Below are 15,914 nucleotides of genomic sequence, written 5' to 3' on the forward strand. Positions count from 1 at the left end.
CTTAAAACTGCCAACAATGACAATAAAACCTTGAGCTCCTACAGGCTGCAAATGCCTCTTGGTGTCTTTATAAATCACTCTGTAAATACTGTCACAAACTTAGTAAAAACAGAAAATATTTCACATGTGATATTGTCAAATATCAACCTTTCAGTAGTCCAGAAATAGGAAGAAGCCTGAATTTTCTATATGATGAGCAATAAAAACTAAGGCAACCAACAAAAACTGATGACAAAGTCCTAATTTAAAACATTTTGACAGTAATGTAGCTTGGCTGTGTGGAGAACTTTAAAAAAGAGAAAATGCTCCCATAGTGGTGTTGTAGCAAATCAGAAAAGCGCAGATAAAACTGCACACAGGTCAACACCGTGTTTAACAAGAATACCATACAAGGTCTTTTTCAGGAATAATAGTTGATCCACTTGAACAGGATGAATCAAGCTGCACTAAATTCATGAGGTCCCATAATCTCATTCAGTGTTTATATTGGAACAGTTGCTGTTACTCCATAAACTGCTTGTGATACAGATTTACCACCATGTTCTATGTCTCTCTAATCACTTATTTAACAGACTGTCAGATGCTCAGGAAACTTTTTTTTTTATTTTTATGGAATGAATAACTGTCAGCAAATGGAGTTTAAAATAATTTGGTATGTTATTTATTTGTATATTAGCTTTCATCTTTTTACAGTTCTATGCTACTGTGTTATTTTCCTGATATTATCTTTCCCTCCCTGGGGTAAATTCCTATCTCATTTTATTCCTTATCTGCACCATGTTTCTTTTCAGATGCACAAACGGAGCTGTGGAGCTTTTTGAGGAAATTAAATCCATCCAGACGATCTTAGGGGTTCACATCTGTGTCAAAGAGGCAAAGGTTCAGCAGGTGTCAGAACCCAGAAACACACATGCAGAAAAAGAGCTTCACTCATCAGCCCTTCAAGCACACAGATCATCACAAATATACAGAAAAGTGTATGCAAATACACACATTTGCTGGAGTTTTTTTTTAATCAGAGATGTACACTATGTTTCCAGTTTGCAATCCCCTGCACAAACTGGTAGAAAGACAGTTTCACACACAGGACAGAAAAAGTAAAGGTCAGGCAAAAAGCAGAAAGATATTTCCCTTAAGAATAAAAAAAAAAACATTCAGAAATAAAGCTTAGGCTTGTGAGTGTATTCTCCACTAATCTTTAATCAAAAACAAGATTGCTCTCCTTTTCCTTCTGACACTCTGTTAAATATGGTCAAAATAGAGTTTTTCACCATTTTATAGCCAAATGGTTTCAGGATCCTATGGCTCTTCCAGTTTAGAATGCATTTACTATCATGGCTGGACACAATCAAACATCCTTAAATGTACAAACAGTCCGAGGTTTACAATAGCAGCTCATTATCCATCCGGATGTTTTTTAAACATTGGAAGATGTTTAGGTTTACCATTATGTAAATCCTAAGACACAGGTTTTCAGCATTTGATACAGAGGACAGAAGGTTATCTACTCTGCTGCTCTTTTCCTATAGAAGCATTTACAATTGGTGTCGCTAATGGTTGCTGTTTGAATGGCATCCTTGACAATCAATTTTCTGCTGTTTTCTAACCACTGAAAATGCAGATAATCAACTACCATAAATTTGGTTTGCTATGCAGTACTACACAACGCCTGTAAAATAGTCTTCCTATTGTTGGCAGAAAACAGGGACTGCATCCTCCCCACTGCACTGCACATGTATAAAGTGTATGAAAACTCAAGCAACAACCAACAGATAATGTGTTCTTCTGTCTTCTGGAGCTGCTGTCCTGGGCAACTGTCCATATGGCAGCTAAACTGTTAAATCTATTGTGTGATTAAGAATTTTCTCTCAATAAGTATGACATAACAGTACTTTAGAGTTCTGATTGGTTCATTTTACAGTGAAGCAGCCTGCAGTTCAAGCTCCAGGTGAACAGGCTGCACTCTGTAGAATTTTGCAATTTCTCCTCCGTGCAAGTGTGGATTTTTGTTTTTAGATTTTCTGGTTTCTCAAGTCCAAAACTACCAGGTTGGCTGGTTATTTGGGCCAAAATTGGAAACAATGTTTGCTTTTTATAATGATGAAATAGATAACTTTACTTGATATTTTGTGATAGAAAAGTGAAATGCAGGTAAGCAAGCTTAAAACTTTTTGCATTATAATATTACAATTAAAAATTCAACTGAAGAATTATTTTTGTCTCCAAAATATAAATGCTTTATTTGCATAACACATTGCAAGAGAACACAGATGAAAAAGTACAAACCCCAAAATAACCTTCTTTTATTAACACTGCATTGGATTTATAAAACATATTTCTGTTACTTCATACTCCACATGGAATAGAAACAAGCATGGACATGTTTTCAGAGTCTAAAAGCTTGCTGGTGCTGTTTGCAGTCTTGGATTTGAAGATGATCAAACTGAGTTCAACAATGGTTACTGTCAGAACAAATATCAGGATTACTGTTACCCTCTACTACAGCTGTAAAATTGCTATATTACATTTCTAAATATAAAGTTTGGCAAATATAAGTGTCAATCTGTTTACACTTAGAATCTTTTGACTTGTAGCGAAACACTTTTTCTGTAATTCTTGACCTCTTACTCGACTTCTATTTTGGTAATCATGTGTTGTTTTTAGCTGAAAAATTAAGATTTTTCTCTATGTAGTTTACCAGCTTCATGGCTCAGATTCTGACACAGTCCAGTGACACACACTGCACTTGTTACCCCAGATTGATATCAGGGCTTTCTGCCTGTGCCTCTGTCTTGTTACCGGTTGTTTGCGTGTGTTTGGGTGTTGTGAGGGGAGGAGGACCAGAGGCAGACCAACTTCCCCCTCCGTTTTTTCTTCGACCCCTTCAGAAGTCACACAGAGGGGCCAGATCACAGCAAACTCAAACCAACATGTGGTTTGAGTTAGCATCTCTCCGTTACGCCTTCTATATGTGGGCTTGTATGCATACTCACAGAGCTTGTTGGTGTCTCTGAACTGGTGCAGTTCATGATTTCACTTTTAAAGCTAGGTGTGTTCTTTGTGCAGATTTTTTGTGTTTGAGAGAAGGAGTTTTAGGTATTGCATATGAGTGTTTCTGTTGTGGGTAAGGAAGTAAGTTTAAATTAAAAAGTCAATACACTGTCTATGAAGATGCTGTAATTTAAAAAAAATAAAAATGTTTAAATCTTTTTCTTAAAAAAAAAAGCAATTATCCCCTCTGATGCAGTCAGCACATTATTAGTTCATACTGAAAATAAACATGTATGCTGTATATTTAGACTTGTCATGCAGCTTTTTTGTGCCCAGAATTCTTCCTCTCTGGCTGTGCTAGTAAAAAGTGCAGATGCATGGTCATGGTTTTTGACTATTATCAAAGTTTATCTCTTCAGCATCTCAGGAAGCAGAACAGGAGGGAGCAATGAACCAGCTCACTCAAGCTATTTTCTCCTTTTTTGATTATTTAAATAACCTCTTGCTGCGTCACAACATCAGATCTTTTTCCAGCCCAATTTACTCACCCACACAACGTTCCTCCAAGTGGCCTCTTGGTTTTTCTGACCGCTGTGATACGCATCTCCCCACTTATAAAATGATTGTCTGATTAAGCGATGCTTGCTCAATGTAAATTGGACTTGAAGCAGACTAAACATAATAATACTTGAATAACTTTAATTGGGGAGAGAAAGTGGGTCGCAGTTCATCCAAATGCAGAAGTATAGATGAACATGATAAAGTTCATCAGCACTGAAAACTCTATTTGAAAGAATTGGACCGTAATGTTGTTGAAGGATTAATTATCTTTTGACCAAAAGCATTGTGCTTTACTGTTAGGTTAAAGGCAAACATTATGCTTCAAGAATGTTTCATTAATATGCACCCATAATTGATGGACTGTGTTTTCAGGAATGCCACATTTGTAGTATTCATCATATTTTAGCAAATGCAAAACAAATTGATGGTTTATTTGGTGATGAATTTGGCAGAAAAAATAAAAGAATCAAGTCTGTTCTACCAGAAGGTCAAAAACAATATGAGATTTACTTCAGTATAGATTAACTGTATTTTAATAGGTTTTGGTGCTGACTAAAGTAAAATCCAAATTCTATTTATTAAAGCTGAAGAAACTATTTGATGGTCCCAGCAATCCCAACTTAAAAGAAAATCTTAAACAAGTCTCCCTTTCTTGCATTTGATACATTTACATAAATTAGATAGATAGAACACCAGATAAATCATGTGCAATGGCCAAAAACAGTAGCAAGGAATTAGATGAGAATGTATTGTGATTGACAAATGATGTTGGAATTTTCCATTGTAAGGTTTAATTTTAGTATTGGCCCGCCAAAAGGTTATACATCACTTTACTTTAAAAAGTGATCATGGTTATGGTTTGCTAAGTTCATGAAAAACAATACATAAAGGAACCAAAATTGTATTTCGTGGAATTAAAAAAAAAGAATTTTAATGGCAACAGAAAATATTTCCAAATTTGCTTCAAAAAGCAAAGCTGATAATTTCCCATTTTAGCCAAATAGCCTTTAATTGTTGTATAAAAACATCTGCTAGCATCTGCAAAGCAGAAGATTTATTATATATAAAGATAACTGATATTTTGTTCCATCTACATTACATTCAATTAACTATATTGTGCTATATTTAATATCAAATTCAACTGTATAAAGTGCATTGCTCTGAATTTTTTTTTTTTTTTTTTTTTCACATACTCCAAAATGACTAAGAGGAAATCGTTCAAAATTTTGCCTCCCAGGGACATGACTAAGTTTTTTTATGGCTGAGTAAGAACTCATTCTCTTGGGAAATATAAAAATAGGAATTTATTTCGAAAATGGAGGACTGGATTTAATCTAAGCGCCAAACAACAGTTTGTTCCCACCATTGGTCTCAAAGTTATCTACATACATTTGTGATAGAATGTGATAATCATTAAAAAATACACAATTAACTCTGAACCATGAAAAGAACAATCAAAAGTCAACACCCACCTCCAATCTACAGTCAACACAGCCGCGATCTTGGTAAAACAAACTGCTTGTGAAGTTCTTTGCAATGGGATCCCTGCAAGAAAAGCGATCTGCACCAGAAAATGTGGTCAGGGCGTTGAGACCTGAACTTTGCCTCATTGGTTAACTGGCTGTCCCAGTGGGACTAATCTGTTTGTTGGTGCAGCAGTATATTTATCAACTCTCTGTGCTTCTCAGTGGCACTGATATCCTGAGGATGTGGAGTCAGAGGCATGAATAGATGCCTGTATGGACAGATTGTTTATTTGCGAGCAGTTGAAGGTCGAAGAATGGCAGAGCGGGCTGGCATTGGCTGATATTCCCAGAGATTCTGTGACCTGTATCTTTATATACCAGTCCTTGTGATATGTTTCATTATACATGATTGATTTGGTGGATTTGACGTATTTTAATACATAAATCATATCAACTGTGTGCAGATTTTCAGAAATTCATTCTGCGAAGAAAATAAATATTTAATCTCAACCTAATAGTATTTTTCCATTATCTTCCTGGTTTTTAGCTTCAAGATTGTTCTGGCAAGTCAAATTAATCTTTTCCTGAAGTACTATAAAATTGTCAAAGAAATAGGAAAAAAATTATACCCTTTGATAAGTCCAGTGTTTTACTTTTCAGGAAAATATGAAATGTTCTGTACTTCACAAGAAAATTAAATTCAAGAAATCTAAACTAAATAGTTCAACAATTGCAACAACAAGCCAAAGTAGAAAGTAGTAGCAGCTTTAGGTGAAAAAATACCAGCTACATCAAAGAGCAGCTTGTTGAATTACCTTTGAATTTTCTTCATAAATTCAGTTTGTTGCTGTGACTGGAATTGTTTTTCTGCTGAAGATTCAGTTCACTTCAACTGACAGATGGTTTCATATTTCACTCAAGAAAAGTCTGCTATGAAGATTTGTTCATTCTCAAAATAATCCCAAATCACTATACCTACACAATAGTGTCTAATAGGTGGTAAGAGGTGTTTTTGCTTTGCTGCTGTTTTTTTTTTTCTTCCTGTAACCCTTTTCCTGTTTGTCTTGATGGGAACTTTCACACTTGATATTTATTGCATTTTAAACAATCAACTTTTGTAAGTAGGATAAACTAACATAAATATCGGTTGCTTGGAAAAGCTTGGATGCGTTTGCTAAAATTGTGGTAGAACGTGAAAGGATAAAAAAGTTTCATTTTGACTGGTACTTGACATGCCTTATTTTTACCTCAGCAAATTGAAGGAGAAAATTATTGAATATTTCCTACTTTTTTATTTCTGCAGTTGGAGAACTTCATACAGAAGAGTTTAAGGCGAGATGCTGTTAACATGCAGTCGCATGTTGTTAACAACCAAACAGCCACAATGTTGGAGATCGGAACGAACCTCCTCTCACAGACAGCAGAGCAGACACGGAAACTCAATGTGGTGGAAGCCAAGGTAAGGAGTTTTCATTTATCTTGATTTAACTTCAGTCCACAATTCCTGGGTGAATTATGATTGTGTTCTTCCACCAGGTGCTGAATCAAACATCAAGGATAGAGATCCAGCTTCTGGAGAATTCATTGTCCACCAATAAACTGGAAAAGGAGCTCTTACTCCAGACCACTGAGATAAGACAGCTGCGAGATAAGAACAGGTAATAAATGTTGGTATTCAGAAACATATGCATCATATTTCTGCCTCACTCTTCTTGTGTTGATAAAACACAAGAAGAAGTCAGAATTTGTTGGAAAAATGATTCTTACAAGGTGAGAAATGCTAAAACATAGCATGAAACACACACGAAAGGTGGAAGCAATATGTGATTCCTGCTGACCTATTAGCAAGAATATTTGAAATCTAAGCAAGTCTGTGGAGAAATAATGGAAATGTGTCCTCTGTTGTTGCTGAGAGACTCACCACTATTTGGATTCACCATATTTTTTGAATTTTTCATTATGAAGCGAATTTGGACTATGCAGAAAGTGGCGAAACCCACAGTGATAATCAAGCATGTTCTCTGTTTACAGTAATTGATATAACACAAACAGAAAGGCTTGGACTGCACACATATGTGTCAGCATGTAAGGGATGAGGAAACAGTAGTTTCAAAGTTGGTGAGAGATTTCCTTTGTTTTGCAACCTTATAAACTCTGACACTTATAAACACAGAAATACGCAATCCAAGTTTAGTGGGTGATATAGCTAGCACTGATTAGCAACATTTGTTTACAAAGTGAAGTAAAAGTGAATGAACTGAATAAACTGTGGATGTTAAAATAAAACAAATTCGAAGGACTCAAATATTTCAAACATAACAAATGACCTAAGGTTTTACAAGAAATTTACAAACAATTACCCCATGGAGCAGTGTACTTGATTTGAACAATAAACCAAAACAGAATAAACCATTCATCTTCTTTCACCCTTATCCCTAGTGGGGTTGGGAGGGGTGCCTATCTCCAGCTGACATTTCAGGCGAGAGGCGGGGTACAGGCTGGACAGGTCGCCAGTCTGTCGCAGGGCAACACAGGCACAAACAACCATGCACACACACACACACACTCACACATAGGGAGAATTTAGAGAGACCAATTAACCTGATGGTCATGTTTTTGGATTGTGGGAGGAAGCTTAAGTACCCAGAGAGAACCCACGCATGCACAGGGAGAACATGTAAACTCCATGCTGAAACACCCTGGGCTAGGAATCAAACACAGGACCTTCTTGCTACAAGGCAACAGTGCTACCAATTGAGCCACTGTGCAGCCCAAAGAACAAATCATTCCTAGTATTATTTTGTTTTGTTTTTGCTATTCTTTTTTACCACGACTATTCCACAGATCTAACATGGCAGATTTGCACAGACAATTCGCCATGATTGGTCTCACGTTATCTATGCAATTTATTATGTCTCACTTGACATGCAATCATGTCAAAACCAGACATGGTCTTAACGTCTCTGTATAAAAGTGACATTAAAATCAAGTGATCCTTTTGTTATATACATACAGTAGCTCAGATTTTACCTGTTACCTACAAAAAAAACATATTTTCTCCAGGTCCTATTAAAGAGTTTTTGCTGGACAATCGTTCAAAATAATCTAATAAACTATACATTACCTTCTTGTACCATACCAGTTTTTTTTTCTTCTGTGATTCCTACATTGTACTGTTTTGTAAATTTGAGGACTGTCGAAGCGTTGACATGCATCTAATGTAGATCCCATCACAAGAGAACAGTTCATGTGCATCAGTTTACATCTGGTGATAAAAAAGGTTGGTCCTGGCAAACCACATGTGAATGGAACTTGCTTCTTTGTACAAATAAACTTGTACGCTTCTTCACTCACAACCAGCTGTGGAGAAATGGACAGAACATCCTATGTCTGCTCAAGTTTCTGCAACATCCCAGGTTAAGCTCAATGACCTGGACCATATAGTAGACCATAACATAACATAGCATTGAAGTCTTTGTCAAAATACAGCAATCGATATAACTCAGGCAGATCTTAAACATAGATTCTACATTAGAGACAAGTACAAAATATATGTATGTATATGTATGATTCTGTACACTTCAGTCTTTTTTTTTCAGCTTTGATTTTAAACCAAAATTTAATATTTACACATCGTTCTACAATATTTTTATACAGCTTGTTCAAAATAGATAAATCAGTTGAATATCTTATAATTTACAACAAATGCCAATTATAAACTAAATATGGTCTAAACTGTCTTCAATGTGTTTTCAGGTGAAGTCGGTTCTGTTGTATATTAGACTCTCAAAATATACAGTTTAAATCTGTTTACAAACAAATTATACATAATATTTTGTTAGACCTGTTTAGTATTCCATTTTGCTTTGTCTTCTAAAAACACTTCCAAGTTTATTCCTCATTAGCATTAAGTTAGCTGAGTTGCTTCTCACACTAGTTGCTGTGTCACAGCTTCTACCATGATTAAGAAATGTATTTGAACTCGACTGACTTTGAAAATTAAATAGATGGGTTTTGTTAATTTGGAATTTGATTATGTATAAAATTTATGCTGCCAGCAATAATGTGCTAGACTAGTTTAGAATAGCTTGTCCATCTATCCAAAGTCAAATAAAGAACAACCTGAACCTAACAAAGTCCATGATTTGGCTCTATAAAATTAAAATCGGACTTATCTGAAAACATACTTGCTTAAGCAAAATGATAAGGATTTTCTCTTTTGAATTTTGAAATTTAAAATACAAACACAAACCTTTTTCTTTCTTATATTTTGCAAGTAAAGTAAATTAAAATTGCTATAACTTTGCAACTTTGCAGAATGAATGAGCATTCATTCACACTTGTTTCTTTATACGTTCCTCAAAAACCGCAGCACATTTAAACAGTCAATCTGTCTCCATCAGGGTGAAAATTGTTTTCACATTTATGTGCACTTCAGCATGTTGAAGTGATCACAGCCAGGGACTGATCTTGGATTTCAACTCTGTTAAAGTGCCCAAAGTCTCATGCGTTCATATAAGACAATGTTATCCCAACTCATAAATGAGCAAAAGAAGCACAGAATGATGAGGCATTTTGTTTACATTTTCCAGATGTTAGCTTTCATTTCTTGAGTTGACCTTTAGGAATGCAAATTTAGATTTTTAGAGACTTATAATGTTTCATAAACAACATAAATTCCTTGCGACAAAACTGTGCATTTATATGCCACCAAAACAGCTCATATTCTGTATTTACTCATTTTCAAACCATAATTCACATGGTTTTCAACCAAATCATCACTTTAATGTAGTCATCAGTGTTTCTGCTGTTGTCAGATGGATTATCATGAACTGTAGTTCAGATGATAAGCCTTTACTCTACCTTTGGGAGCTTCTTTTGCTACACATACCACCAATCAAAACCTAATTTCTTCCAAAAATGTCTTCAAGTATTAAGTTAGGATAAATAACTCACATTTCAAGAGAAAAACATTTCTATATAAATTTTCACTGGCAAATCCTCTGAGGAGTCATCAGGAACGTTGTTGAACTGTGAAAAGTTCATTTGGATGTCTGCGCTTTTAATATATTATGAGAATCCAGTTTGTACAAAACTATTGTAGCTGATCTCTTGACGGACGAAAGTAACAAAATATGATTCTAATTTAACAATGAAAACATTTGAATATAAAATATGTTTATTCTACCCACAGACAAAGATTTTTTTTCTGTGAATGTATAATTGTGGATTTTGTTGATGGATGCATAATGAAAGATTGTCTGAATCTAAAGGTTGAGGTGAAAATGTAGTGCCAGTGGCTGCTCATGGTTTATACGGCCGACTTTATTTTTTGTAAGCAAGCCATTTCATCATCACATAGCTTAAACTTTAAATGACGGAGAAATTCAGACTCAGTGGAATATTTTGTGACTATGATTAATTGTATAAAATGCAGCATCGGGATCCAAAACAATACATTGCTTATTGTTTCACCGCCACAATAAGCAATGTATTGTGCTGTGAGGTGATCTAATTCCTAACACCACTTTAAAAGAAGAGAAGAAGAGACATAAATGTTTCTGAAAACTGGAAGATGTGATTTCCTCTCATTACATTTAGTATTTTACAAACTGCAAAAAGCCTGTTAAATGTTTAATGTGAAGGGATTGTTCTTTTCTCTCTATTTCTTTCAGCCGTTTGGAGAGCAAAGTTCAGTTGTTGGAGTCTCAGCAGAGAGGCGAACTGGAGGACATGAGACTGGAGAAGAACCGGCTGCAGGTACAGTTAATGAATGGGACATCTGTGTGTTATTATAGTAAAGAAACATCATTGGCAGAGGACTGTTTGGACAGGTGTCTGAGTATGTATTAAAATTAAAATTAATCATGAAAGGTCTCTCAGATGTTTATATTCTCTTAATCATGATTTTAGCAAAGATTTTGACTCCGTAGAGCCACACTTTAGTCAAAAAATAAAAATTTAAATGCTCACATTAAAAACTTGTGTAGTAAATGTAAGTCATCCACAAATATGCAAATAACCTTTTTCCTCATGTGATTTCTTTTTTTAAAAAAACTAAAAAAATCAAGTCTGGACAATAATCTCAGTTATTAATATTACAATAAAAAATGCATCATATCTTAACAATAATTAGCAATAATAAAGGCCAGCAAGTTGCTCAAAGAATCCACAGACAACAATTAGACATTAATAACCTTCTGATTTTCTTCAGTCTGTCATCAGGACTCAGATGGTGGCCATAGAGTCTTTAGAGAGGCAGCTGAGAGTCGCCACAAGCAACAACACGGCTCTACAGAAGCAGCAGGCTCAGCTGATGGAGTCAGTCCACACACTCATTGACATGGTGGCCACGACGACTGGTACGTCCAAAACCACTAAGAGGTTTTCTGGAAATAAGATCTTAACACTTGATGTTGATTTGCATTATGTCATGTGTTTTGCTTTCAGGGTCTCCTCCTCGGAGCCAGATGTGGAAGGACTGTGCAGATGCTTACAAGGCTGGTCATTCTGCCAGTGGTGTGTATCTCATCTACCTCAGTAACAGGACAGAGCCTGTACAGGTAATCACTTGATATTCAAGCAAGTTTTAGCATTTAGATGATTTTAGTGTGAAAATATCAAATATGAGTGTGTTTTTTTTATGCGCATGAAGGGAGAGGGTGGGTATTACGATAATAATAAGAAAGTACTAATTTCCACTTCTGTTGGTAGGTTCTGCCACTTATATTTAGTATATTTTTTTATTATTTTTTTATTTGGTTGGGACACATTCATTTTGTATGTGTTTACTGAGTCAAGAACAAGGTAAAAATGTGCAATTTGTTCCCATTTTCATTTTCATTTTTTAGCACATTTGTAATAATGATCAAACATTGCAATGTATTTGCAGTTGTGAATGCCATGTGAGTTTGACCTAAGTCAATTTCTGTTTTGTTTTTTATTTGGATTACATTGCATCCCCCATATGACTCATTTTTTTCCATTTCTCCTCGTGAAGGTTTATTGTGACATGGAGACGAGTGGTGGCGGCTGGACGGTCTTCCAGCGCCGTTTTAATGGCACCGTGGATTTTCAGAGGAGCTGGAGGGAGTACAAAATGGTCAGCATGTTTTAGAATGAGTGCAGTTAAAAACAATAAATTTTTAAAAATAAACCATCAAGGGAATTAATTCACTATCACTCCTAATCTCCTTGTCTTCTCGACCTGCTGCAGGGTTTTGGGGATGTGTCGGGGGAGCACTGGCTGGGTAATGAAGTTTTATACCTGCTGACTAGTCAGAGTCAATACTCTCTGAGAGTGGAGCTACAGGACTGGGAGGGAATCTCTGCGCATTCCCAGTATGACCGATTTACAATGGCCAGTGAAAGACAGCAGTACAGGTGACTCACATGCACACATGCCACCCTACTGAAAGACAAAATATTTACATTATAAAAAATAAATAAATTTAGATTTAACATTTCAATTCAAATTCAGTACCTTAACTTAAGCCTCCCGTACTAATCTGTGAGGTTCCAAAATTATTTACATTTAATCTCAAGTGTATAAAATACAAAACAGATACATCGAGCCAAAATAGAAAGATATTAAAAATGTTGGCTAATTTACCACTTTTCCATATGACATTGTACTGGCTAAAATGCTTATTACCCCTAATCAAGCATTTTCTTGTTTTATCTGTGTTTTTTTTCTTTTTTTTTTACCAGCTGTTTAATTTTACAAAATGTGTAAGTAAAACCAAATGTTCATTGCTGGTCTTCATAAATGAACAAAGTAAATCTATTTTTTTGCTAAACATTTCGCAATGTCCCAAGAAAGTAGATCAATGTTAAATGATAGATTTTATGCAGCTCAGATAAATCTGTGATTTTCCATGAGTAGCAAAACACCCGGAAAAAAAACTAATGATTAAATTCTATGTATCTGCTGATTGGAAGCTTTTCATTTTTAATAAGCCAATTCAAAGTGAAGAAAACACAGAATGTGAAATACCATCTTTAATAGTCTCACCACAGTTTAGTCATTTTCACTTGTTTTAGTTTTTATAAGGATCAATGCCAGACAAAGTCATGATGATCACTGATTTGTGAACATTACCAATTCTGGAAAGTTTTTTATTTCTTTTTACATTGATTGCATGTTTATTGGTATATGAAAAAAGATAATGATTTATGACTATCACTAGCCATTGTTTTTTATCTTTATAAGCCAAAACACAAAAATGTTATTCTGATTTTGTTTGTCCATAGATCAAAAACTTTTAATCATTCATAAAAACAGATGTAACACATTCCAATGGCTGGATTTCTTTGAATTTTTTAGATGGAAACTCTCTGGTCTTTGTCACCAGTTTATTTTCTGTCAAGAAAATTTACAAACTGTATCCCTAGACATGGATAAAACAAAATGCAACACAAATCTGACTTAATGTGTAATAGTGCACATGTTAGGAATGTGATTTTGAGATATTAATCAGAATGCATTTTTTAATACTTGAAATACTTCAAATGTAGACCACAACTAGAAGATCTACAGTTATGGCTCACCTCAAACCTATAACTGTAAAATATTCACTTTATATAGTGTAGTATTTGAATTTAATTGTAAACTAAAGGCAATAGTCAAAAATAGTCATTTGATATCCTAAAAGACAGAGCAAGAGTTAAACAATTTTTGTCCAGAGGAGATAGAGGAAAAAGTTCATTTTCCTGCTGGCCAAATAAAGGTAAAGGTGTCCTCATCTGTCTCAATTGAACAAAAATAACTCAGACGGCTGCAGTTCGTCCAAAGTGCTGCTGTCATACTACTCACTAACACCGCTGAGGTGGAGCGCATTCCATCGTTTCTTAAATCACTACAACGGCTCCCTCTGTGTCAAAGGGTAGATTTTAAATTCCTATTACTTCTCTAAAAAGCACTGAATGGCCTAGGGCCTAAATATATCTCTGATTTACTTCGAGATTACAAAACATTCTGATCCCTCAGATTGTCTGTGACAGCTTTAGTGAGTGCTGATGGAATCAAACTCAGTTTTTATCCTCCCTACCTGTGAAACAGTTTGAAACCAGAGAGCAGCTCAAAGTGTATGCTCATTTTGATCAGCGCAAAAACAAACATCCCAAACTCAGTGTTTCCTTACCTGCAAGCCAGATGTACTTGCAGTCTTTGAAAGTCAGTAAAAGCATTTTTGGGTTGCTGTTTTTTTAAATAGCTTTATTCTAATTGATCAATCATTTATCTTTAAGGAAAAAGAAAGTTCAAGAACTCAACGGATAAAAAAGTTTTATGTGTACAGCTACCACACAATTTATTTATAAATTATACTGTATGTTCTTTTTCTTTTTAAAGAGGAAAGTTAGTTAGTTAGTTAGTTAGTTAGTTAGTTAGTTAGTTAGTTAGTTAGTTAGTTAGTTAGTTAGTTAGTTAGTTAGTTAGTTAGTTAGTTAGTTAGTTAGTTGTCATATGCATCTCTCATTCACTCATTCATCTTATTTTCAAAATAAAATATGATAGTTCGACAATGACCTTTAGTTCAGAGACAAAAGGACAAAACTGTAAAAAATAAACGGTAAGAATGAGAACTTAGAAAGACTTCCATGCAACCTGTAGAATAGCTAATTTAAACAACTTCGACAGATTAGCAAGCAAATCAGCTTAGTGTATCTATAGTAGAAAGGAATGCATTTAATATTTTATGTCTGCAAAAAAAGACAATAAGGTAAAGAAAATGACAAATGCTTTACCTGTTCTTATGTGCTTTTTTTATCTTATTATCTCTTTTCCCTCAGATTGTATCTGAGAGGTTACAGTGGTACAGCAGGAAGGCAGAGCAGCCTGATCACCCATGGTGCCGGCTTCAGCACCCGAGATCACGACAATGACAACTGCGACCACTGCAAATGTGCCTTGATGCTCACTGGAGGTAAACTTTCTTTTCTCCTTTTACAAGAGTCAGCAGATTCCAGGTCAGTAGTCATTGTGTGTAAGAAACATTATCTTTTTGAAAAATGAGCTATTAACATAACAATGGCAAAATAAAAAGTAAAAGAGTTTTAAATTGGGTATTTCTAGGGTGGAATAGTACAGATAGCATTTTATTACATTTTTATCAAAGAGTGTATCTCTACCATAAATCAGTATAAATTTTTAAGTGCTTCAAGAGACGCACCTTTTTCTAGTTAAGAATCAGAATTATTGGTATTTTGCCAAAAGGTCTAGCCAGTCAAACATCTGTCTCTGTCAATACACTTTCACCTTGACCAACCGCCAACACAAACAGCTCTTTGGGTCTCCTCAGCCTGCCCTCGATAGCTTGTAATCGCAGATTAACTTAATTGTTTCAGCTACAATCCCCCAGATCTCAAAGGAAAAGACTCCAGCAGTGACCGTTAGTCAGTGAGTCATTTCAAATCACTGCACTTTATAGAGAAAGACAAAGTAAAATAAAAAAGTGACTGAGATGGAAAGAGCAAAGAAAAAAAAGACAAACAGAGCTCCATCAACTGTTGCCTCAGGCAAAAAATACATTTGCGCCCAATTTGAAAATAATGAGTACTCTTTGTGAAAAACAAAACAAAAAAAACATGTTGTTTTTAGAAATTTCAGTGTAATTTCAGACACGTGTCACAAGGTAAAGTAAAAGCCTCTCTCTGGATCAGCCAAAATTTGCCTGACTTTTTAAAAAGTTTATTTTCTTTTTATTTGCAACTCTATCTTTATTGTATGAAAGTTTATTTAATTTCATGTTTTAAGCTCTTACTTATTCTGTAAGGTATTTGTTAACTGTTTGCTTTTGAAATGCAAAGAGACAAGTAATGTGGCTTTAGGGATGCATTGTGTTTTACTGTATTGTCTGGTTTCTTTAAACTTTGTTGTAGCTTTGTTTAAATATA

At 35.0% G+C, this 15,914-nt stretch overlaps 1 protein-coding gene across 1 annotated transcript in view; it reads left to right on the forward strand.

Moving 5' to 3' along the window:
• The window catches only part of angpt4 (angiopoietin 4), a 61,911-nt gene that overhangs the window by 41,537 nt on the left and 4,460 nt on the right, over positions 1 to 15,914 (forward strand). Inside the window, exons 2-9 of the mRNA XM_055050406.1 lie at positions 6,322 to 6,477; positions 6,555 to 6,676; positions 10,694 to 10,778; positions 11,233 to 11,380; positions 11,469 to 11,581; positions 12,019 to 12,120; positions 12,235 to 12,401; positions 14,811 to 14,944. Of these exons, the coding sequence (XP_054906381.1) occupies positions 6,322 to 6,477; positions 6,555 to 6,676; positions 10,694 to 10,778; positions 11,233 to 11,380; positions 11,469 to 11,581; positions 12,019 to 12,120; positions 12,235 to 12,401; positions 14,811 to 14,944 (1,027 nt within the window). The remainder of the gene's footprint in view (positions 1 to 6,321; positions 6,478 to 6,554; positions 6,677 to 10,693; positions 10,779 to 11,232; positions 11,381 to 11,468; positions 11,582 to 12,018; positions 12,121 to 12,234; positions 12,402 to 14,810; positions 14,945 to 15,914) is intronic.

This window comes from Poeciliopsis prolifica, unplaced genomic scaffold (assembly GCF_027474105.1).
Source record: "Poeciliopsis prolifica strain line A6 unplaced genomic scaffold, Auburn_PproV2 SCAFFOLD030, whole genome shotgun sequence".
In the NCBI taxonomy this organism is placed as follows: Eukaryota; Metazoa; Chordata; class Actinopteri; order Cyprinodontiformes; family Poeciliidae; genus Poeciliopsis; species Poeciliopsis prolifica.